At 38.3% G+C, this 25,407-nt stretch overlaps 1 protein-coding gene across 6 annotated transcripts; it reads right to left on the bottom strand.

Annotated features, from left to right (window-relative positions):
* Positions 1 to 1,212: 1,212 nt before the first annotated feature.
* LOC132866707 (SH2 domain-containing protein 1A-like) lies at positions 1,213 to 24,718 on the bottom strand. Of its 6 annotated transcripts, none has more exons than XM_060899492.1 (5): positions 24,475 to 24,715; positions 24,163 to 24,223; positions 12,606 to 12,747; positions 1,626 to 1,672; positions 1,213 to 1,510 (listed from the first exon to the last, which is right to left on the bottom strand). In XM_060899492.1, exons 1-4 carry the CDS (start codon positions 24,606 to 24,608, stop codon positions 1,650 to 1,652), a joined length of 360 nt encoding a protein of 119 aa, XP_060755475.1. In that variant the 5' UTR covers positions 24,609 to 24,715; the 3' UTR covers positions 1,213 to 1,510; positions 1,626 to 1,649. The 6 variants fall into 6 exon arrangements, with proteins under 6 accessions (XP_060755475.1, XP_060755473.1, XP_060755478.1 ...); XM_060899490.1 differs by having other exon boundaries at positions 1,626 to 1,675; positions 24,475 to 24,714; XM_060899495.1 differs by lacking the exon at positions 12,606 to 12,747 and having other exon boundaries at positions 24,475 to 24,718.
* Positions 24,719 to 25,407: the final 689 nt, after the last annotated feature.

A 25,407-nucleotide genomic window follows, 5' to 3' on the forward strand; every position in this document is an offset into this window, starting at 1 on the left:
AGTTTTCTGAAACGTGTTGCTGACATCAAATTCAAAATGAGTATATATTTTTCAAAAAACAATAAAATTTTTCAGTTTCAACATTTGATATGTTGTCTTTGTACTATTTAAATGCAATATAGGGTTTCCATGATTTGTAAATTATCGCATTCTGATTTTACTGATGTGTTACAGAGTGTCCCAACTTTTTTGGAATTGGGGTTGTATATGAATAATTTTAATCATAAAAATGACTCTATTAGATTTATTGTTAATGCTTAAAACTATTCCTATGCCATTCTTGAGGTCTCAAGGCATTTATAAACAAAAAGTGAGGCCATGGTTCTGCGTATCTCCTTTAAGCACACTCACTGCACTGGTTTATTGTGAAGTAAATGTGCTATTACTGTTGGTCTGACTTTGCCAAGCCCTTGAGTGCCTGCACTGTTATTCTGATTTTGACTTTGTTTGTATTTTTGGATTTTGCTCTTTTTCCTCTGCTTTTGATATCCTGTTTGTGCCTCACCTTACCATTGCCTGTTTTTACATCTGTCTGTTTCCTGCCTACCTGACACTTGTCAACCAATATATGTTTATTTTCTCAAATTGTATTATTTTATCTCTAGGAAAATGATAGTTTACATATTTCTATTACTGGAGTTTTATTAGATATACACTAATTTGTAAACTATTATATGAAAAGTTTGTGGTTTACAAAAAAAACCAGTAATTGTTCTGATTGCCTTTTAGGCCTCTGTATTAAACATTTTGAACATGTAATGTCAAAACTGTAGCTGTAACTTTTAAAATTGGTTAACCATAGTGCCCTTATCTACTAAAATGGAGAACAGAATTTTGAACAAACTTGTGGGGAAAAAAAAGGTTTGAGTGCTTTGGGCAATACAAGAAATATATTTATCAGAACTTAGTTAACTAATATGCACTGTTTAAACAATACAGATAGTAAATAGTAGTTGTTTGGTATTTCTCCTGATAAGTGGAATTTGCACATTTTTGGCACGTGGTGGAACATTTTTCTCAAAACATTTGGTATTTTCCTTCTAATCGAGTATATCATCAGTAAAACTGGCTGTATTTATTAAAACCTTATCTATTTAGTAAAGATACTTGGTGAAAACTATGACATTTTCATGAATTTTAAACAACTCAGTTTGTATAAAATCTGAACAACACATCTTAACAAAGGTTAGAAGAATGAATGACCACTAGATATAAGGCAGATTGTACAACATTGTGTTTAATAAATGCAAGAAACAAGTGTGTCCTTATTTGCAATTCATACATTATTTTCAGTTTCTTTCTACTGGAATTTCCTGATTACAGCACACAGACTAAACACTTTCGAGAGGAAATTTCCAGAAAACAGAATTCATCACACAGACTTGGCATCATGTAATTGGGCAGGTGCCTTGAATATGTTGCCCACTACACAAATTATCATTGCTCCATTGCCATCTTGTGGGATAGTTTCCTTAAGTAACAGAAGGCCAGTAGAGTCACTTGAGAGATACTATACATACACCAATCAAACAAAGATGGATAGACAGAGGTACAACTCATTTTGTAGATAAATGCATGCATTCATTACTTGGTAAATATAGTTTAGAAAAGGGAAAATTATTTACACAGACACACTCCATCTCAGTGGGTCACATTTCCATGTAGGCTGATTCTGCTGGTAAATGAACACATGGAGAAAAAATAGTTAGAGCTAAATTATAAGTGGAAAGAGACAAGATACACTCCTGTATGACTGATTTGCTACGTAGGCTGAGGTTTAAACCACATGCAAAGCTGCAAGAGCATCTGGGAGGTCACTTGGTAGAGTGCATACTTCCACCAAGCCAGGTATTAGAATATCCAGACGTTTACTATGTTTATGTCCATATCCGGATTTGCATCAAAATCTAATCAATTGCTCCTTGGCCCGTGACCCACCTTTTCTCAAAATTACATCCAAATCTGTCCACTATATTTTGAGCTACATTGGGAACAGACAAACAAACGGAGGCGAAAACATAACCTCCTCTAACAAAGATGATGGAGTAAAAGACAATCAAAACAAACAAAACAAAAGAATGGCTTATCATTATCAATGTATATTTATATTTAAGATGGTGCCTTAGATTCTAAGCAACTTCTAACATTTACTATGAACACGGAGATTCTTAATTTTGAACTCAATAATCAATAGGCATAACAATGCAAACAGTAACTGCCTACACAGATGAACTATTCAGTGTCTTAGAAGTATAGAATATGAACACCATGAATCCAAGGACACAGTATTGCATCTATGTTTTCCCCCCAACATTTTCAGAACATTTGTGTCATCAATGTTATATTATCAGGGAGGTAGGTTTCAGAATTAAATACCCATATCTTCTTATTTTCGACAATATCTATTGGTCCTGAGTGTCTATAAAACACATCTCAAGTTATATTTCAGAGTTTTTCCACATAAACAGAACAAGTAAGAAGAAAAATAAAACTGATAGGTTGACATTTTCTGTGAGGACACATTTATCATGTATGGAAAGAGACTTCAAAGTCAACACTTAGTAACAGTCACGCTAAAGTGGTAACTTTAAATAACCTTCCAGACAAAGTGCCTTGCTCTGAACATGACAAGGTTATGTTTCTCAGTAATATGACAAGCTGCATTTTTTTTGCCTTACTCACTTTAGGAGAGAGAAAAATGAGAGGCTGGTGAGGGATAAAACTGTTATGGCAGTTATATAGTACTGTGCAAAAGTCTTAGACACGTAAAGAAATGCTGTAGACAAAAAAAACATGGCTTAAAATACAGTGGTGCTTGAAAGTTTGTGAACCCTTTAGAATTTTCTATATTTCTGCATAAATATGACCTAAAACATCATCAGATTTTCACACAAGTCCTAAAAGTAGATAAAGAGAACCCAGTTAAACAAATGAGACAAAAATATTATACTTGGTCATTTATTTACTGAGGAAAATGATCCAATATCTGTGAGTGGCAAAAGTATGTGAACCTTTGCTTTCAGTATCTGGTGTGACCCCCTTGTGCAGCAATAACTGCAACTAAACATTTCTGGTAACTGTTGATCAGTCCTGCACACCGGCTTGGAGGAATTTTAACCCATTCCTCCATACAGAACAGCTTCAACTCTGGGATGTTGGTGGGTTTCCTCACATGAATTGCTTGCTTCAGGTCCTTCCACAACATTTCGATTAGATTAAGGTCAGGACTTTCACTTGGCCATTCCAAAACATTAACTTTATTCTTCTTTAACCATTCTTTGGTAGAACAACTTGTGTGCTTAGGGTCGTTGTCTTGCTGCATGACCCACCTTCTCTTGAGATTCAGTTCATGGACAGATGTCCTGACATTTTCCTTTAGAATTCACTGGTATAATTCAGAATTCATTGTTCCATCAATGATGGTAAGCCGCCCTGGCCCAGATTCAGAAAAAACAGGCCCAAACCATGATACTACCACCACCATGTTTCACAGATGGGATAAGGTTCTTTTGCTGGAAAGCAGTGTTTTCCTTTCTCCAAACATAATGCTTCTCATTGATACCAAAAAGTTCTATTTTGGTCTCATCCGTCCACAAAACATTTTTCCAATAGCTTTCTGGCTTGTCCACGTGATCTTTAGCAAACTGTAGATGAGCAGCAATGTTCTTTTTAGAGAGCAGTGGCTTTCTCCTTGCAACCCTGCCATGCACACCACTGTTGTTCAGTGTTCTCCTGATAGTGGACTCATGAACATTAACATTAGCCAATGTGAGAGAGGCCTTCAGTTGCTTAGAAGTTACCCTGGGGTCCTTTGTGACCTCGCTGACTATTACACGCTTTGCTCTTGGAGTGATCTTTGTTGGTCAACCACTCCTGGGGAGGGTAACAATGGTCTTGAATTTCCTCCATTTGTACACAATCTGTCTGGCTGTGAATTGGTGGAGTCCAAACTCTTTAGAGATGGTTTTGTAACCTTTTCCAGCCTGATGAGCATCAACAATGCTTTTTCTGAAGTCCTCAGAAATCTCCTTTGTTCATGCCATGATACACTTCCACAAACATGTGTTGTGAAGATCAGACTTTGATAGATCCCTGTTCTTTAAATAAAACAGGGTGCCCACTCACACCTGATTGTCATCCCATTGATTGAAAACACCTGACTCTAATTTCACCTTCAAATTAACTGCTAATCCTAGAGGTTCACATACTTTTGCCACTCACAGATATGTAATATTGGATCATTTTCCTCAATAAATAAATAACCAAGTATAATATTTTTGTCTCATTTGTTTAACTGGGTTCTCTTTATCTACTTTTATGACTTGTGTGAAAATCTGATAATGTTTTAGGTCATATTTATGCAGAAATATAGAAAATTCTCAAGGGTTCACAAACTTTCAAGCACCACTGTAATGAAATGAAATGTTTCAACAGTAAAAAAAAAAAAAAAGTACTATAAACAGCAGAAAGCCATAATAAATGAAACAAAGTCAATATTTGGTGTGAGACAACCCTTTGCTTTCAAAAAAAGTAGTCTCAGGTACAATGAGTGCAGTTTTATAAGTAAATGAGCTGTAGGTTTTACTGAGCATCTTGCAGAACCAGCCACAGTTCTTCTGGACACTTTGTCATACTCGCTTCTTAATTTTGCACCAAAACCCAGCAGCCTTCATTATGTTTTCTTTTTTTAATCTGAAAAGTGCTCTCTTTTGTGCAATATGATGCTCAGATACAAACATTTTTTTTTTCTGTAACATTTAATTTTGTGCTGGAAAATGAACGTTTGGAACTGTAAAATGTTTTTGTACTGACTCGATAATGAAGAAATCATAAAATAGAAATCTATAACAAAGTTTCTATGAAAACCTTTGCACAGTATTGTATATGTAAATGATAGTATAAGAGACAATCTCAGTAATGGGTGGCCTTTGTACCTCATCAGTTCAAGAAAAAAAATGTATCTGCATTTTATATCATTTTATTTGACAGCATTGCATTTTTAACTTTCAAGAAAACACATTTTCCCACCTCCAGGCTGATGACCGATTATTTTGTATTCTTCTTCTTCTTTTGGCTGCTCCCATTAGCGGTCACCAATACAACTCATCATGATCCACATATTTGATTTGGCATAGGTTTTTACACTGGATGCCCTTCCTGATGCAATCCCCCCCATCTATCTGGGCTTGGGCATTAAGGCTACATCCATTCCACACGACAACGGCAACGAGATTTTATTAAAAAAAAATATCGTGTCCACATGGGCAACGGATCAGTAAAATATCAGGTACATATGGCAACGCAACGCTTGCTGAAAACGATGCAATACACATGCCACACCTCTAGGGGCGCTGTAAGACGGTCCCATCGGAGACATCAGAACAATAGAAGAAGTAAACGCATGCGCATAAACCCTTTCTACCCGGTGTGAAGCACTGTCAGGAACAAACACACAACAAGAAGAAGATGGCTGCGACTACGCGAGGAAATCGTGCCTTCTGTGTGTACAAATTAGTTTTATTAGTGTGCATAGTTTTATATAACTTAATTTTCTTATTGTGTGAGCATTTTGAAAAGCATTTTTATATAATTTATATAACTTTTTATATTGTGTGTGAACATTTTGAAAAGCAGTCTTATCCAATAAAAAAAAAGAAATTCAAGAAATGGTTCAGTTACTTGTTTGTTTAAAAGAAAAGCTGTATACAAAGGTGAATGCAATGCAGTGGTTCATACAGAACAGCGAGAGTGCCGCTTGTTCTAGTCATGTGGTTGTGACGTCATTGTAAATAAATCCGTTCTACTCATCCAGACGACTTCACAACGGCGCTGTTGCCAGATTTTTCCACTCTGGACACGGGGAGAACATGTAAACTCCACACAGAAAGGCCCCCGTCAGTCACTGGGCTCGAACCCAGAACCTTCTTACTGTGAGGTGACAGTGCTAACCACTACACCACCATGCCACCCCTAGTATAACCAGAGAAACTGATAATTTTGAAACACACGCACATACATATATATATTCACTGGATATGAGCAATCGCGTGCTCTGATTTGCTAATCTACTACTAGGCTATCAGCTCATATACCGTGAGTCGAGAAAAACGTGTTGCTGAACCAACCAAGGATGAAATAAAAACTCTATTTGAAAACAAAACCCCCCAAAATACAAAAAATGCAACAAAATATGGAATAAAAGTATTTGATGGTAAGAATGTCTCATCTCATTATCTCTAGCCGCTTTATCCTTCTACAGGGTCGCAGGCAAGCTGGAGCCTATCCCAGCTGACTACGGGCGAAAGGCGGGATACACCCTGGACAAGTCGCCAGGTCATCACAGGGCTGACACATAGACACAGACAACCATTCACACTCACACCTACGGTCAATTTAGAGTCACCAGTTAACCTAACCTGCATGTCTTTGGACTGTGGGGGAAACCGGAGCACCCGGAGGAAACCCACGCGGGCACGGGGAGAACATGCAAACTCCGCACAGAAAGGCCCTCGCCGGCCCCGGGGCTCGAACCCAGACCTTCTTGCTGTGAGGCGACAGTGCTAACCACTACACCACCGTGCCGCCCTGGTAAGAATGTATCTTTTTTTTATTTTTCAAAAATAATTATAGTATTTTTCACAAATTGCTACTGTCATTTCACCAGTTTGTTTACATTCTAAGCAGAAATTATTTTGTTGGACATTTTGTATAAAGTTTTAATTTATTAATAATAATAATAATAATAATTTCAGTTTATATAGCGCCTTTCACAAACCCAAGGACGCTTTACACAGGAGTTTTAAAAAAAAAAAAAGGCCACATTAGGAAGAGTAGTGTGAGGTAAAGAGGAAAGTTTTCAAGTTAGCTTTGAAGGAAGAGAGAGTGGAACAGTCACGAAGCGATTGTGGCAATGAGTTCCAAAGTTTAGGAGCAGCAACACTGAATGATCTGCCACCCATAGATGCCAGTTTAAAATGTGGGACAGTCAAAAGTCCACAGACAGAAGATCTGAGGGAGCGGGAGGGACAGTACAAATGAATTAGTTCACAGAGATGGGAAGGGGTGAAACCATGAAGAGCTTTATAGGTTAAAAGCAAGATTTTGTATTTTATCTGAGAGATAACTGGCAAACAATGCAGTTGCTGTAAAACAGGAGTAATGTGAGTCGTGTGCTTGGTGAGTGTGAGGACTCTTGGTGCTGAGTTTTGGATGTACTGCAGGCAATTGAGCAATGTAGCAGGGAGACCATAAAAGAGAGAACTGCAGTAGTCAAGACGAGAAAAGATAAACGCATTGACCAACATTTTGGCATCAGTTTCCAAGAGAAGAGGGCAGAGATGTGCAATATTGCGGAGGTGAAAGAAAGCATTCTTAGTAATGAGTTTAAAATGGGGTTCAAACGTAAGGGTGGTGTCAAAGAGAACTCCAAGGATTTTTATAACTTGGGAAGGACTTATAGACACACCATCAACAGTGAAATTGGAGAAGTTCAGAACCTGTCTTTTGGTACCTACTAATAGAACCTCCGTTTTGCTAGCATTAAGTTTAAGTTCTTATGCAGTTCTTATGCAGCCATTGCTTAAGGTCAGTGATGCAAGTCCTTAGCAACTGGACAGAGGCTATGGAAGGGGTGATAGTGATGTAGATTTGAATGTCATCAGCATTACAATGAAAGTTAAGGCCATGGTTATGAATAATCTGGCCTATAGGAGAAATATATAATATAAAAAGAAGGGGACCAAGGACAGAACCCTGAGGCACACCTTGAGCAACAGTAACAGTGGATGATTTATGAACACCAATAGAGATGAACTGTTGCCTGTTTGCTAGATATGACTGAAACAGGATAAAGCTAAGCCAGTAATACCAAAAGAAGATAGTCTGGAAATGAATATCTCATTATGTACAGTGTCAAAGGCAGCTGTGAGGTCCAAGAGAACAAGGACATTGAGATGACCAGCATCAGTTGAGAGCAGGAGGTCATTAACAATTCTTAAGAGAGCAGATTCAGTGCTATGCATATTGCGAAAGCCTGACTTAAAGGGTTCATAGAGATCATTATGAGCAAGGAAAGTATGAAGCTGAGAGGCTACAACTCTCTCCATTACTTTAGCTAGGAAATGGAGATTAGAAATGGGCCTGTATTTGGACAGTGAAAGGGAATCTAGACCAGGTTTCTTTAGTATTGGTGTAACAGAAGCAATTTTGAGGGAGATGGGAACAGTGCCTAAAGCAAAACACTGATTAATCATATAAGCAATATAAGGGGAAATAGCAGATACACAGGATTTAAGAAGTGCAGTGGGTGCAGGGTCCAGCAGACATGAGGAGGAGGAGGACTTAGTCATAATTTCTGATACTTTAGAAGAATCAATAGGAGAGAAAGCAGAGAGACAGCAGTCAGCTTTATGAGAAAGAGCTACTTGCGAGACAGAAGAATGAATTTCAGAATGAAAGTGTTGGTAAATACTGTCAATTTTATCCTTGAAAAAATCCAAAAAAGCCTGACACTGAGCAGGGGAGCTGGGAGCGGTTGAGGAAGGAGGCTGAAGAAGTTTATTTATTGTATTAAACAGAGTTTTGGGTCTATAGTTGCCACTCTTAATAATGTTAGTGTAGTAAGAGCTGCCCGATTCGATTATTTATTGAATTTGCAAAAAATAAAAATTCTCCATTTCTCAAAATCCAGTGAATGTGGATAGAATAAAACAGTTATTCCATTCAATCTCATTGTATATGGCTTATAGCCAACTTGCCTCGTCGGCTATCAGCGATATTCGATTTCATGGAATAACTGTAATATATATATATATATATATATATATATATATATATATATATATATATATATGTTTGTCGTCAGAAGTTTACATACAGTGACATGAAGGTCATCTTGGATATAAATGTCATGGCAATATCTGGGCTTTCAGTAATTTCTTTGTGGGCTTTCTGAAATCAACACAGGGTCAAAAATATATACATACAGCACACCTAATATTTGGGTAAAATGTCTCTTCACAAGATTCACCCTAGCCAAACATTTTTGTTTACCATGAACAAGCTTCTGGCAGAATTTTGGTTGGATGTTTCAGGATTCTTCATGGTAGAATTGGTGGAGTTAATTTTTTTTTCCCTTGGCATAGACTCAACTTATAAGCACGGTCCATATATTTTCAATAGGGTTGAAGGCAGGACTTGTTTTAAGCTTTATGTTAGCCTGCTTTATCCTCCACAACCAGCTCTGATGTGTGTTTGGGTTCATTGTCCTGTTGTAACTCCTAAGTCCCAAGTCGTGTTCAAGTTTCTGATGGTTTATGCTGAAGAATTCTGAGGTAGTCCTCCTTCTTCATTATTCCATCCACTTTGTGCAATGAACTAGTTCCACAGGCAGCAAAACAGCCCCAGAGCATGATGATCCTACAACCACCACCAGCTGGTACAGTGTCCCTCTGTACAGGGTGGTCATTGTGGCCAAACAACTCAATCTTCGTCTCATCTGACCATACAGCTTTCCTCCAGAAGGCTTTTTCTTTGTCCGTGTGGTCAGCTTTCAAACTTTGATACCTTCAAGCTTAACTAATTTTGGAACAGGGGGTTATTTCTTGGATAGCAGCCTCTTAGTCCATGGTGATCTGAACTGTAGACACTGATCCATCAGCTTCCAGTTGATGGCAGGGCTGTGCCATGGTGGTTCCTGGGTTGTTCCTGACCATTCGAACCAATTTCCTTTCAGCTGAGGGTGACAGCTTGGGTTTTCTTGAAGCAAAGTGGCTTGGCAAAGTGACTACACCTCACAATAACTTGGATACAATTATTTGAACTGATCTTGGAATTTGCAGTTGTTTAGAAACAGCTCTAAGAGACATTCTGGAGTTGTGTATATCTGCAATCCTCTTTCTCAGATCTGCACTGAGCTCCTTGGACTTTCTCATTTTACTGTGTGTTGGTCAATCCAATGAGTGCTGTAAACAAACCCTTTTTATGAAGGCACAGAGAAGCTACCAGCTGTAGTCAATCATGATCACTAACAGGAAATTAAAAGACCTCGGCCTTGGCAAGATAAAATACATTTTGGAAGTTTCAGCACCTCTGAATTAATCTGAGTGTGTGTAAATTTTTGACCCTGTATGTATAATTTTGACCCTGTGTTGATTTCAGAAAATCCAAAGAAAATTAAAACTTGTGCACTGAATTCTAGTGATTTTTTTTATTAAAGATGTACGCTGTACAATCATTCTGCCACAGAAAAAGAACAGTTCAAAGAAATGACTGAAAGCCCAATATTGCCATAACATTCATATCCAAGATGACCTTCATGTCACTGTATGTAAACTTCTGACCACAACTCTCTCTCTGTGTGTGTGTGTGTGTGTGTGTGTGTGTGTGTGTGTGTGTGTGTGTGCGCGCAATTGTTGGCACATTGCTCTAATATAATGTCAACAAAACATTTCAGAATGTGCTGAAATATAATCTATATGTGTGGTGGAAACAGTACTTTTGCATCACACCAAAACATTGTTGATTATTATTATTATGAAAGTTATGAAAGCCCAACAGTTATGGAACAGCCTTCCAAATAGTTTTCGGGAATCAGGCACAGTCTCAGTGTTTAAGTCTAGGCTGAAAACTTATCTGTTTAGTCAAGCCTAAACATTTGACAACGTATCAAATGTTGTAACCGAGAAATTTTCATCTCATTCTAACCCTAACCCATCGCATTCCATAACAGTCTGTGGGGTGAAATTGTGGAATGGTCTGGATAATGAGCTCAAAAATAGCACCAACATAAAACTGTTTAAAAAATTATATAAAAACATGTTAATAAAAATATATGAGAATGAGGACAGGCAGACTATATAGGTGATGATGAAATTGAGAGTAAGTCTGTGACTGGTCTTCTTGTATTTAGTGTATAGTTATAGGTATGTGTATATGTATGTACTGTATATATGTATTGTATGTGTGTATATATGCATAACATAAGTATCTGTATATATGATTTGATTTGGTCGATATTATACCATGTCGGTATGTTTTGATATGTTGGTATGTTTTCTTTTTTGTTTATTGCTTTTGTTTTCTTTTGTATATATAGTTTATTATGGTGGAAAGTGACATTTGATTAGCGGTGGTATAGAGGGTTAGGATTGGATAAGTTATTACTTCTTCCTAATCCTTTCTGAACATTATGTTATTGCCTTGTGGCTATGCTATTCTGTTTGTTTATGATGATGTTTTGATTATTGTATTTTTTTATTTAAATTTTTATTTTTATATCTTTCTTCTTTATTGTTCAGAATAAAGTAATCAATCAATCAATCAATCAATCAATCAATCAATCAATCAATCAATTATTTTCCCATCGCATCATGCTATAAGGTTTTCTTACATAGTTGTAAATAGGTTTCTCAGCAAACAGAAAATCAGTTTGCACCTGAACTGAAATAGATGGCTCTTTTTCTTTTGTAACATGTTGACATTTTAACTCTCAGCAGAAAACTCTGATTCATTTCATGTCATGAAACTACAAGATAATGCAGTGTCTTGCAGTCATAACGATCCGTTTTCTCAGTGTTGTCTTGAAAGAAGACCCATTTGAATAGAAACCTTACTCAGAGATTAGGAAGTTTTGCTTTTAGACAGCAGCAGACATGTCTTTACCACTGCATTGATTTTGCAACTTGTCATGTTACACAGAAACCACAAAGCCCTCTGTCCTGAAGATGCCTTCATGTCAAACTTAGTTACCACTTTATCTCTAATTGTTACGAAACGCTACACTAGAGACTCCTTCTTTAAATGTTAAAGAAAGGTCTTCTCAAAAAACATAACCATGCCAGCAATTAAACTTATACAGTATTTTAATCTTTTTTATGTGGAATGATAATGTATTACTCTTACAGAAAATGAATGAACAGTTTCTAATCAATCAGAATAGAGAATTCAACTGCTCAGGACTAAGATAGAACTTGAGAATGTCAGGTTTCAGTATGCAAATATATTCTGTTTTGACACTGTTTTATCACAGGAAATGGGTGGATTTGTATGTGAAGCTGCATTACTTGAAGATAAAAGTGAACGCACGCTTCTGCACTTTTCCCCGTTGTCGGTGTTTTATAGAAGTCATAACAAGTAATTTATCATCTTTCCATGTGTAAAAAAAATGTCAAAATAAGTTTATGTGACTTTAAGTAACTGTATGTTAGGAGTACTAGAACATAACTTGGATTGACATCATTAACATAGCGTAAAATGCTGAAGTTTTCTGAAGTCTTTGTTGCTTATATCTTTCCTCATTAGCATAAGCTACAAATGCACATGCTCCAGCACTCACATTAAATTATGGCTGTCTGTTTGAGTGAGCTCTATTGTCTTAGAGTTATCGTATACTTTCTGTTCAATTAGTGGAAGCTTGTTTCACTCATTTAGCAACTTTATGATTGATTTACATCCTGACATACTTTCCATATTTTTAGATGTAACCTGATTGTGGTTACTCAGATACAAATGCTTTGAAGTTATTGATTCAAATTTTTTGCCATATCAAACACAATCTGTTATCTTACCACAAATCTGGATGACAGGATAAGCACATGCAAGCTCACCTCCGATTTGTCTCTTCTCTTCATTTACATGTGATTTTTCAAGAGGATACAGAAGTGGAACCATGTTATGTGGGGTCTCTTTGCAGGATTCAATGAGTTTATCCAATGACTGGAACCACTGTATCTTCTCCTTGTTTTCAGTCTTCAAGGGTTATAAAAAAATGGGGAGAATATTTATTCCTTAATACAGACTGTAATATAATTATTACAGAAATATAAAGACGTATATTTACTGGTTTCATCATGATGACTTCCATAAAGTTAGTGTATCTTCTGGGTATCATAAAGAAAGCTGTTGTATTGTGCAACATTTACTCAGTGGCCAATTTAATAGGAACACCTATACCCTTGCACCTTGTCATTATCCGATCAGTCAATCATGTGGCAGCTACACAATGCATAAAATCATGCAGATACTGTACATGTCAAAAGCTTCAGTTAATGTTCACATGTTCAAACATCAGGTTGTGTCAGACAGGAGTGGGTTTCCCAAAAGCCTCTTAACGCTAAGAGCATCTTAACTAGGAGAGAGAGAGTGCATGTGTTCATTGTGATGCTCACTCTACCATTTAACGATGATCTTTGTGCTACGACGCGTTTGGGAAACTAACCCCAAGTTGGTTTGAAGTATTTCAGTAACTGATTATCTCCTATAATTTTCACATAAGTGGTGTGAAAATTAGTCTCATATAATGGTGTGAAAAACAAACAAAAAGAAACCTTTTAGTGAGCTGTAGTTCTGCAGAAAAGCCTTGTGAATAATACAGATCAGAGGAGAATGGCCATGCACGCTGGAGCTAACAGGAAGCCTACAGTAACTGAAATAGCTGCTCATTACAACCATGATGAGCAAAAAAGCATCTCAGAATGCACAACTTGTCGAACCTTGAAGTCGTTGCATTACAATGTCATAAGACTACATAAGGTTCCACTTCTGTCAGCTAAGAACAGAAATCTGAGGTGGCAGCATGCACAGGCTCACCAAAAGTGGACAGTTGAAGATTGGTAAAAGATCAAGCAAGATTATTCCAAACCTAATCAAAACTATGGAAGTGGCTGGTGAGTGTATATTGCAATGTAAAGAAACTGAAATTCTAATTGTGACTCCCATGTGTCACACCTGCGCAGTGTGGCACGTGCATCAGATGGACTCTTGGGCACGCTCCAGACAGTGTACGTGCCAAGCGGACTCTTGCACGCGTGCCGTTAACAATGCTCACCTGCACAGAATTCAGGCATAATCAGCGCCACTATATAAAGACTGTGCAAATACATGCTCACTGCTAAGTATTGTGTTACAGTATGTTGTGGACACTTTACCAAGCCTTAGTCCCTTGTTTGTATTCCCAGTTTCCTGATTTCCTGTTTCCTCGTTTCTTGTTCTGCCTGTGCCTGTGATAATCTGTTTGTGCCTCGCTTGACCTTTTGCATGTTTCCTCATCTCCAATTTTTTTCCTGTTGTCTTTTATTAATAAAACGCTTCTGCACTTACATCCATCTTCCAACCCATCCCTGACACCATGACAAAAGAAGTTAATCAGGCTTGACTCATAAGTGTCTGATTTATTAAAATTTCATGAATAAAATCTTTTCAAAACAGGAAAACACTTAAGAGAAAAAAAATTAGTTGTCATTAAAGTTAGCCTTAAATGAATTAATAGCTTGTGAGTGTTCAGTTCTCCCTTAACTTAAGCATTTTTTAAAAATTATTTTAGCATATTTATTATAGTCTTTGTACAACCCCAAATCAGAAAAAGTTGGAATGGTATGGAAAATGCAAATAAAAAAGAAAGCAGTTATTTCTAAATTTACTTTGACTTGTATTTTATTGCAGACAGCATGAACCCAAGATATTTCATGTTTTGCCTGGTCAACTTCATTTCATTTGTTAATATACATCCATTCCTGCATTTCAGGCCTGCAACACATTCCAAAAAAAGTTGGGACAGGGGCCAATTTAGGGCAAGTGATCAGGTAAAATAATTAAATAATGATGTGATTTGAAACAGGTGATATCAACAGGTGATCATAATCATGATTTGGTACAAAATCAGTATCCAAGAAAGGCCTAGTCTTTGAGGAGTAAAGATGGGCCGAGGATCTACAGTTTGTCAACAAATGCATGAGAAAATTATTGAAATGTTTAAAAACAATATTCCTCAAACAAAGATGGGAAGAGATTTGGATATTTCACCTTCTATGGAGTATAATATCATGAAACATTTTAAAGAATCTGGTGGAATTTTGGTGTGTAAAGGGCAAGGGCACAAGCCTAATCTGAACACCCGTGATCTCGGATCCCTCAGACGGCACTGCAGCAAGAACCGTCATTCATCTATAGCTGATATAACCACATGGGCTTGGGATTACTTTGGCAAACCTTTGTCAAGCATGACAATGCAGAGTTACATCCACAAATGCCAGTTAAAACTTTAGTGCGCTAAAAGGAAACCTTATGTTAAGTGTGTCCAGAAGTGCCGTCGACTTCTCTGGGCTCGGAGGCATCTGGGATGGACCATCACACAGTGGAAACATGCATTATGGTCAGATGAATCAGTGTTCCAAGCCTTTTTGTAAGAAATGGACGCCGTGTCCTCTGGATCAAAGACGGAAATGAATATCCAGTCTGTTACTGGCAACAAGTCCAAAAGCCAGGGTCCGTCATGGTATGGGGTTGTGTCAATGCCCTTGGCAAAGGTAACTTGCACTTCTGTGATGGCAGCATTAATGCAGAAAAGTACATTGAGATTTTGGAGCAACATATGTTGCCTTCAAGAAGACATCTTTTCCAGGGATATTTCAACAAGACAATGCAAAACCACATTCTGCACACATTACAAAGGCATGGCTGTGGAAGAAGAGGGTGCCTGTCCCCTCTGTTCCCAATAGAGAATGTGTGGAGAATTTGGAAATTAAAAATACAACAACGAAGACCCTGTATTGTTGCACACCTTAAGACCTGTTGGCAGGAAGAATTGGAACAAAATAACACCTGAAACACTTCATCACTTGGTGTCTTCAGTTCCTAATCACCTTTTACATGTTGTGAGAAGAAATGGCAACATTATAAAGTGGTAAATGTGTTGTAAGAATCAAAATTGAATTGAGTTTACTTTGAGAAAAAAAACAAAATTAATGAGGTATTGTTTTGAGTGCAATACAAGTCAAATACTGTTTACAGATCATTGTTTTCAATTTGAATTTCAGTTTTAACATACGTGGGCGGCACGGTGGTGTAGTGGTTAGCGCTGTTGCCTCACAGCAAGAAGGTCCGGGTTCGATCCCCGTGGCCGGCGAGGGCCTTTCTGTGTGGAGTTTGCATGTTCTCCCTGTGTCCGCGTGGGTTTCCTCCGGGTGCTCCGGTTTCCCCCACAGTCCAAAGACATGCAGGTTAGGTTAACTGGTGACTCTAAATTGACCGTAGGTGTGAATGGTTGTCTGTGTCTATGTGTCAGCCCTGTGGTGACCTGGCGACTTGTCCAGGGTGTACCCCGCCTTTCACCCGTAGTCAGCTGGGATAGGCTCCAGCTTGCCTGCGACCCTGTAGAACAGAATAAAGCGGCTAGAGATAATGAGATGAGTTTTAACATACCATCCCATACTGTCTAATTTGGGGTTGTATGTATTTATTGTGGCGGCACGGTGGTGTAGTGGTTAGCGCTGTCGCCTCACAGCAAGAAGGTCCTGGGTTCGAGCCCCGGGGCCGGCGAGGGCCTTTCTGTGTGGAGTTTGCATGTTCTCCCCGTGTCCGCGTGGGTTTCCTCCGGGTGCTCCGGTTTCCCCCACAGTCCAAAGACATGCAGGTTAGGTTAACTGGTGACTCTAAATTGACCGTAGGTGTGAATGTGAGTGTGAATGGTTGTCTGTGTCTATGTGTCAGCCCTGTGATGACCTGGTGACTTGTCCAGGGTGTACCCCGCCTTTCGCCCGTAGTCAGCTGGGATAGGCTCCAGCTTGCCTGCGACCCTGTAGAAGGATAAAGCGGCTAGAGATAATGAGATGAGATGTATTTATTGTGTTGTGTTTGTGTGTAAGACTTGCGGGTATGGTACAAAGACAGATCACTCTTTAACAAACAACCACAGACATGAAAGCATAACCCTTAGGCATATATCTGTAGCTGTCACTCAGAAACCACAGTGTACCCTCTTTCTTTTTTTAAATCAGCTAATGTTTGGCATAGACATTTAAGTTTCATGTTTGTGCTTTGCAGTATGCAACTGCAATAAAATAATCTGTCCATCTATCGTCTATGCCACTTATCCATTGAGGGTTGTGGGTGACATTAACACTTGCACCACTAAAAGCCAATCACACTTACATTTGCATCTATGGGCAATTTAGAGTAACTAGATAACCTGATCCACGTGTCTTCGGACTGTGGGAAGAAACTGGAGCACCTGGAGGAAACTGTAGGCTCAAGGAGAACATGCAAACTCCACACAAAAAGGCTGCAGTTGACCAGCAGGTTCAAACCCAGAACTTTCTTGCTGTGAGACTTTGCCTGCTTTAGATTGGTACAAAGCTCCTAAGAGAAGTGTTTCTTTAAAGTACTGTGGGCAGTTTAATGCAACTGTATTTTTAAAACATGTGAAGACTTCAGCTGATGTTTAAAATCTTGCCATAAGTTTAGACATTAAGTTTCTCTTAACTGGTCTCATTTCATACATTATTCATTATAAACAATCAAAGCACTTCATCATTAATATACTATAAGAAACATTAACAACATCACCAACTAATGAGGTAACTAACTATTTAAATCAAAAACCAAAAGGACCAAATTATCAGCACCTGCATTTACCACTGTTTCCATGATCAATGAAAATGAATCCCACAATAACTGACACGAACACCTTAGTGATGCTGAATGCAGTGAACATTAGTGAATGCAGCTGTTACTCATCACTTAAACAGATGTCGATTAGCTTACTTTTTTAAATAAAGTAATTAATTGATAGGGTTATGTTCATGCTTAAGTTCAGGATTTGTTATTGTGAACTAACACAGTAAATAATGTTAGTTAAGAGATATGCAGTTGAATTGAATATCCATATATAGGCCACATGCCAAAAGTTTGACTATATATGATTGAAACAAAAAACAAAAAAAGAAAATAAAAAATGGGGGGTACAGTGAATATGGAGGCCCTGAAGTCCCAGAACACTGTAAAAAATACATATCTAGGGTATTTACATGAAACACCGGGGTATTTAAATAATACTTCAGTGTCTTCTAGGAAGCCATAGGTGTATATGGAGGATGCAAGAAAACACACGCGTCTGTGATAAAGACACCGGCGTCTATCAGTAGACACAAGACATGTCTTCCAGGCATTGCTAAATACCCTAGACATGTCTTCCAAGTATTTTTAAATACCCAAGACATGCCTTCTAAGTGTTACATTTAGGGGTATTTAAATAAGACATGTATAAGTCCTTTTTTATTGACAGTGAAGGTGACTGAAAAAAAATCATGTGGCACAAGATAATAACTTGCACACAAGTTTATATATATATATATATATATATATATATATATATATATATATATATATAGGCGGCACGGTGGTGTAGTGGTTAGCGCTGTCGCCTCACAGCAAGAAGGTCCTGGGTTCGAGCCCCGGGGCCGGCGAGGGCCTTTCTGTGTGGAGTTTGCATGTTCTCCCCGTGTCCGCGTGGGTTTCCTCCGGGTGCTCCGGTTTCCCCCACAGTCCAAAGACATGCAGGTTAGGTTAACTGGTGACTCTAAATTGACCGTAGGTGTGAATGTGAGTGTGAATGGTTGTCTGTGTCTATGTGTCAGCCCTGTGATGATCTGGCGACTTGTCCAGGGTGTACCCCGCCTTTCGCCCATAGTCAGCTGGGATAGGCTCCAGCTTGCCTGCGACCCTGTAGAAGGATAAAGTGGCTAGAGATAATGAGATGAGATGAGATATATACAGTGGTGCTTGAAAGTTTGTGAACCCTTTAGAATTTTCTATATTTCTGCATAAATATGACCTAAAACATCATCAGATTTTCACACAAGTCCTAAAAGTAGATAAAGAGAACCCAGTTAAACAAATGAGACAAAAATATTATACTTGGTTATTTATTTATTGAAGAAAATGATCCAATATTACATATTTGTGAGTGGCAAAAGTATGTGAACCTTTGCTTTCATACAGTAAAAAATGGAGTGTCAATATTGCAGTGTAAACCTATTTTCCTCTGGATAGAGTAGTTATAACACTATGCAGAGTAAAATCGTCTAAATGGTACTGTCAAAAGTGAGAGTTAATTCCCACTTGCACACAACGACAAAATCTACTCTGCAGGGTGATGATTCCCCGCGAAAATACAATATAGAGTCAGATTAACTCTGAAAATCTTACACTATCTATAGTGTTAAATATTTTTACACACCTCATTGTTAATTTTGACACAAAATAGAGTAAAATTAACTCTAAAAATCTTACACTGGCTATAGAGTAAATTTTACACTGATTTTGAGTGGGACCAAATGTTATCTGACAGAGTGTTAAATTCAACTCTTAAAGAGTAAAATTGACACTATGATTTTTACTGTGCAGTATCTGGTGTGACCCCCTTGTGCAGCAATAACTGCAACTAAATGTTTCCGGTAACTGTTGATCAGTCCTGCACACCGGCTTGGAGGAATTTTAGCCCATTCCCCCGTACAGAACAGCTTCAACTCTGGGATGTTGGTGGGTTTCCTCACATGAACTGCTCGCTTCAGGTCCTTCCACAACATTTCGATTGGATTAAGGTCAGGACTTTGACTTGGCCATTCCAAAACATTAACTTTATTCTTATTTAACCATTCTTTGGTAGAACCACTTGTGTGCTTAGGGTCATTGTCTTGCTGCATGACCCACCTGCTCTTGAGATTCAGTTCATGGACAGATGTCCTGACATTTTCCTTTAGAATTCGCTTGTATAATTCAGAATTCATGGTTCCATCAATGATGGCAAGCCGTCCTGGCCCAGATGCAGCAAAACAGGCCCAAACCATGATACTACCACCACCATGTTTCACAGATGGGATAAGGTTCTTATGCTGGAATGTAGTGTTTTCCTTTCTCCAAATATAATGCTTCTCATTTAAATCAAAAAGATCTATTTTGGTTTCATCCGTCCACAAAATATTTTTCCAATAGCCTTCTGGCTTGTCCATGTGATCTTTAGCAAACTGCAGACAAGCAGCAATGTTCTTTTTGGAGAGCAGTAGCTTTCTCCTTGCAGCCCTGCCATGCACACCATTGTTGTTCAGTGTTCTCCTGATGGTGGACTCATGAACATTAACATTAGCCAATGTGAGAGAAGCCTTCAGTTCCTTAGAAGTTACGCTGGGGTCCTTTCGTGACCTCACTGACTATTACACACCTTGCTCTTGGAGTGATCTTTGTTGGTCGACCACTCCTGGGGAGGGTAACAATGGTCTCGAAGTTCCTCCATTTGTATACAGTCTGTCTGACTGTGGATTGGTGGAGTCCAAACTCCTTAGATATGGTTTTGTAACCTTTTCCAGCCTGATGAACATCAACAGCGCTTTTTCTGAGATCCTCAGAAATCTCCTTTGTTCATGCCATGATACACTTCCACAAACATGTGCTGTGAAGATCAGACTTTGATAAATCCCTGTTCTTTAAATAAAACAGGGTGCCTACTCACACCTGATTGTCATCCCATTGATTAAAAACACCTGAGTCTAATTTCACCTTCTAATTTTAACTGCTAATCCTAGAGGTTCACATACTTTTGCCACTCACAGATATGTAATATTGGATCATTTTCCTCAATAAATAAATGACCAATTATAATATTTTTGTCTCATTTGTTTAACTGGGTTCTCTTTATCTACTTTTAGGACTTGTGTGAAAATCTGATGATGTTTTAGGTCATATTTATGCAGAAATATAGAAAATTCTGAAGGGTTCACAAACTTTCAAGCACCACTGTGTATATATATATATATATATATATATATATATATATATATATATATATATATATATATATATATATATATATATATATATACACACACACACGGGGTGGCACGGTGGTGTAGCGGTTAGCACGGTCGCCTCACAACAAGAAGGTTCTGGGTTCGAACCCAGCGGCTGGTGAGGGCCTTTCTGTGTGGAGTTTGCATGTTCTCCCTGTGTCTGCGTGGGTTTCTTCCGGGTGCTCCGGTTTCCCCCGCAATCCAAAGACATGCAATTAGGTTGACGTGGGGCAGCCTTGGGCTGAGGTGCCCTTGAGCAAGGTACCTGACCCCTGACTGCTCCCCAGGTGCTTTGGTGTGGCTGCCTAGTGGTGTGTGTGTGCGCACGCGCGTGTTCACTGCTTCAGATGGGTTAAATGCAGAGGATGAATTTCACTGTGCTTGAAGTGTGCATGTGACGAATATATGGAATCAATTTTGTGCCAAAATGTTCATACAATACTTTTGAAATATCAAACAAAAACGACAAATCAAAATACAAAAAAAGAAAGTCAATTTTTTTAGACTGGCAAAAAAATGATTCATGTAATCGTGCAAAATATCAGTCTATTACTCTTCAGAAACCTTTTATTTTTGTTCCGCGTCTTTCTCAGTTTTGTTTGACGTAATTTATTTTGGTTGCGATTCCAGCTTTCTCGTTTGCGCTCCCTGACTTTTTGCTTGCAGTTTTGGCACAAACTTCACGTGTGGGTGGGCTGTCCAGGAATGCATTCCCATTGGCTAACTTGTGTTTGACTGACAGCTACGCTCAGCCATTCCCCCGGAGGCTGTTGCGGCCATTTCCTACTCGGATTCTGGCGGACTGTTTGACGAGTGACCGATCCATTGACTGTAAACAAGGATGGAGTGGACTTCAGTGGCGACTATGATATTGAATTAATTCAACAAAGTGTAAATTCAATATCATAGTCGCCACTGAAGTCCACTCGATCTTTGTTTACCGTCAATGGATCGGTCACTCGTCAAACAGTCCGCCAGAATCCGAGTAGGGAATGGTTGAGCGTAGCTGTCAGTCAAACACAAGTTAGCCAATGGGAATGCATTCCTGGACAGCCCGCCCACACGGGAAGTTTGTGCCAAAACTGCAAGCAAAAAGTCAGGGAGCGCAAACGAGAAAGCTGGAATCGCAACCAAAATAAATTACGTCAAACAAAACTGAGAAAGAAGCGGAACAAAAATAAAAGGTTTCTGAAGAGTAATAGACTGATATTTTGCATGATTACACGAATAATTTGTTTGCCAGTCTAAAAAATTGACTTTCTTTTTGTTTTTTTGTATTTTGATTTGTCGTTTTTGTTTGATATTTCAAAAGTATTGTATGAACATTTTGGCACAAAATTGATTCCATGCGAATAAAGGTTTCTTTCTAAAAAAATTTTTTTTTGTGTGTGTGTGCAAGTTATCATCTTGTGAAAGATAATAAACTCGTAATAAACTTGTGTATAAATAAACTTGTGTTATCTTGTGAAAGAAAAAAACTCGAGCAGATTATACAGATTATATTATTGTAATACTCTTTTACGCTCAAGATGGCAATATCATGACAATAAAAATGACACTATATGTAGTTTATTGATGCATAGTGTTTGGGATTGAATATGAAATTGGTATATATATATATATATATATATATATATATATATATATATATATATATATATATATATATATATGCACACAGTGGATATAAAAAGTGTACACACCCCGTTAAAATTATAGGTTTTTTGATGTAAAAAAAAAATGAGACCATGATAAATAATTTCAAAACTTTCCCCACCTTTAATGTGACCTATAACCTGTACAATTCAATTGAAAAACAAACAAATCTGTTAGGGGGGAAAAACATAAAAAATAAAATGCATACAATAAGCTGGTTGCATAAGTGTGCACACCCTTAAACTAATACTTTGCTGAAGCACCTTTTGAATTAATTACAGCATTCAGTCTTTTTGGGTCGGAGTCTATCAGCCTGCCACATCTAGACTTGGCAATATTTGCCCACTCTTCCTTGCAAAAGCACTCCAAATCTGTCAGATTGCGAGGGCATCTCTTGTTCACAGCCCTCTTCAGGTCACCCCACAGATTTTCAATTGGATTTAGGTCTGGGCTCTGGCTGAGCCATTCTAAAACTTTTTGGGGGTCATTGTCATGCTGAAAGATGAAATTCTTCTTCATCTTCAGTTTCTAGCAGACACCTGAAGGTTTTGGGCCAAAATTGACTGGTATTTAGAACTGTTCATAATTTCCTCTACCTTGACTAAAGCCCCTGTTCCAGCTGAAGAAAAACAACCCCAAAACATGATGCTGCCACCACCATGCTTCACCGTGGGTATGGGGTTCTTTTGGTGATGTGCAGTATTGTTTTTGTGCCAAACATACCTTTTGGAATCGTGACCAAAATGTTCAACCTTGGTTTCATCAGACCATAACACATTTTCCCACATGCTTTTGGGAGAGTTGATGCAATTTTTTGCAAAATTTAGCTGGGCCTGGATGTTTTTCTTTGACCCTACCTTATAGTCCAGACATATGGAGAATATGGGAGATTGTTGTCACACACATGTAGTACACAACCAGTATTTGCCAGAAATTCCTGCAGCTCCTTCAGTGTTGCTGTAGGCTTCTTGGCAGCCTCTCTGACCAGTTTTCATCTTGTATTTTGGAGGAACGTCCATTTCTCGTTAATGTCACTGTTATCGCATCTTTTCTCCACTTCTTGATGACGATTTTCACTGTGCTCCATGGTATATCTAATGCTGTGGAAATGTTTTTGTCCCCTTCTCCTGACTGATACCTTTCAACAATGAGCTCCCTTTGATGCTTTGTAAGCTCTCTGTGAACCCTAGCTTTTGCTGGAGGATGCAACTGAGTAAATGTCTGAACTTTATTTGGGGTTAATGAGATTCATTTTAACTGATGGCAGGTGTGAACCCAAAAAGACTGAATGCTGTAATTAAATCAAAAGGTGCTTCAACAAAGTATCAGTTTAAAGGTGTGCACACTTATGCAACCAGCTTATTGTACATTTTTTTTCTCTTCTCCCTAACAGATTTGTTTGTTTTTCAATTGAATTGTATGGTACAGATTATAGCTCACGATAAAGGTGGGAAAAGTTTTGAAATCATTTATCATGGTCTCAATTTTTTACATCAGAAAAACCTAGCATTTTAACAGGGTGTGTACACTTTTTATATCCACCGTGTGTGTGTGTGTACACACACACACACACAAACACATTTTATATATATATATATATATATATATATAGAGAGAGAGAGAGAGAGAGAGAGAGAGAGCAAGAGAGAAGAGAGAGAGAGGTAGTGTATGTGTGTGTGTGTGTGTGTGTTGTACAAAAATGATTAAAATTAAAATGATTAAAATTAAAAAATAAAAGTTAAGTATTGTTGGTGGTGTTCATGCTGTGCATTGACATACTTATATGACTCATATGTTATTTGAGTTTTGTTTTTTTGATTATAATCTTTTAAAGAAAGAAGGTGCAAAATATAAAAAAAATTGTCACAATCAAGTTTATGCTGCTTACCTCCAGTGCCCAACCTTGAGGTGAATGGACAATCCTGTATGTGTGCACAAATGGAGTTTTCCTTAATAAAAAAAAACACGTGAAAGTAATTTATTATTTCCTCAGCTACATTCCAGACAGTTTATTTTGCATCAGGATTTAAATCTTTTCATTTCGATGCTCCTGTGCAATGCCTGAATTTATCCATGTGCAATCTTTCTACAAGTGATTTGCTTTCCAAATTCCTCATTCCTTATTGAATGCACCAGCGGTATATTTACTGTCGTAACGTTTGCCATGGTAGTGCTGAGAATCATAATAATATATTCTTACCTGACACAGAGACATAAAGCTCCGCGCTCACTTTGGCTGTCTCTCAAGAGGAAGCTTCCATCCTTCCCATATTTCCCCAATAACCATTCCACGTCCCTTTGGCCAATCTGGCCATAGTACATGTTTTGGAGCATTTTATTTTTTCTAACGTGTGAACGTTGCCTTTGAGGTGATATCTGAGCGTTTTGGGTTTTTTCCCCCCCTTGCGTGTGAATAACAGAAGAGGTGTGTCTGAGAAACCTGCACTTTCGCACCTTTTCTCTGTGCGCACTGATGGGTTCAGAGGCACACCACAAACACTGATGCTCTCCACTATATATCACATGTAAACCTGAGGGGGGAAAACTATATAAAAAAGAAAAGCGTATAAACTTGTAAATAATATAACAGAAATCAGTTTCAGCTATGAAGTACAGTAACTATGATAGACATGATGGGGAAAGCAAGCGCAAGGCCTTTTGTGCATAAAATGTTGGAGATGCGCAAAAGCAAGTAAATGCGACTATGCTTTAGAATATTCACATGAAGTGTAGAGTAGTGCAGAATGTGACCTTGCTCATGTCATACTCCACCTTACTTGTATATAGCTTTGGATAAAGGCATTTGCCAAAAACATAAATGTCAGTGTAAAGGGAAATCTGCTGAACTTATGGAGTAAGAAGAAACCTTTGTCACATGCACACTTCAAGCACAGTGAAATTCATCCTCTGCATATAACCCATCTGAAGCAGTGAACACACGCACCCAGAGCAGTGGGCAGCCATACTACAGTGCCCGGGGAGCAGTCAGGGGTTCGGTACCTTGCTCAAGGGCACTTCAGCCCAAGGCCGCCCCACGTTAACCTAACTGCATGTCTTTGGACTGTGGGGGAAACCGGAGCACCCAGAGGAAACCCACGCAGACATGGGGAGAACATGCAAACTCCACACAGAA

This window comes from Neoarius graeffei, chromosome 18 (genome assembly GCF_027579695.1).
Source record: "Neoarius graeffei isolate fNeoGra1 chromosome 18, fNeoGra1.pri, whole genome shotgun sequence".
Taxonomy (NCBI): Eukaryota; Metazoa; Chordata; class Actinopteri; order Siluriformes; family Ariidae; genus Neoarius; species Neoarius graeffei.

Bases quoted from the DNA above. Each gene is read 5' to 3' on its own strand.
- LOC132866707 (XM_060899490.1), bottom strand. From the start codon at position 24,608: ATGCTCCAAAACATGTACTATGGCCAGATTGGCCAAAGGGACGTGGAA. The intron at 12,748-24,162 runs GTAAGCAGCATA...TAACCCTTGAAG, and splicing joins CTCAAGGTTGGGCACTGGAG to ACTGAAAACAAGGAGAAGAT. The intron at 1,676-12,605 runs GTGAGCTTGCAT...TTCATTTACCAG, and splicing joins AGAGAAGAGACAAATCGGAG to CAGAATCAGCCTACATGGAA.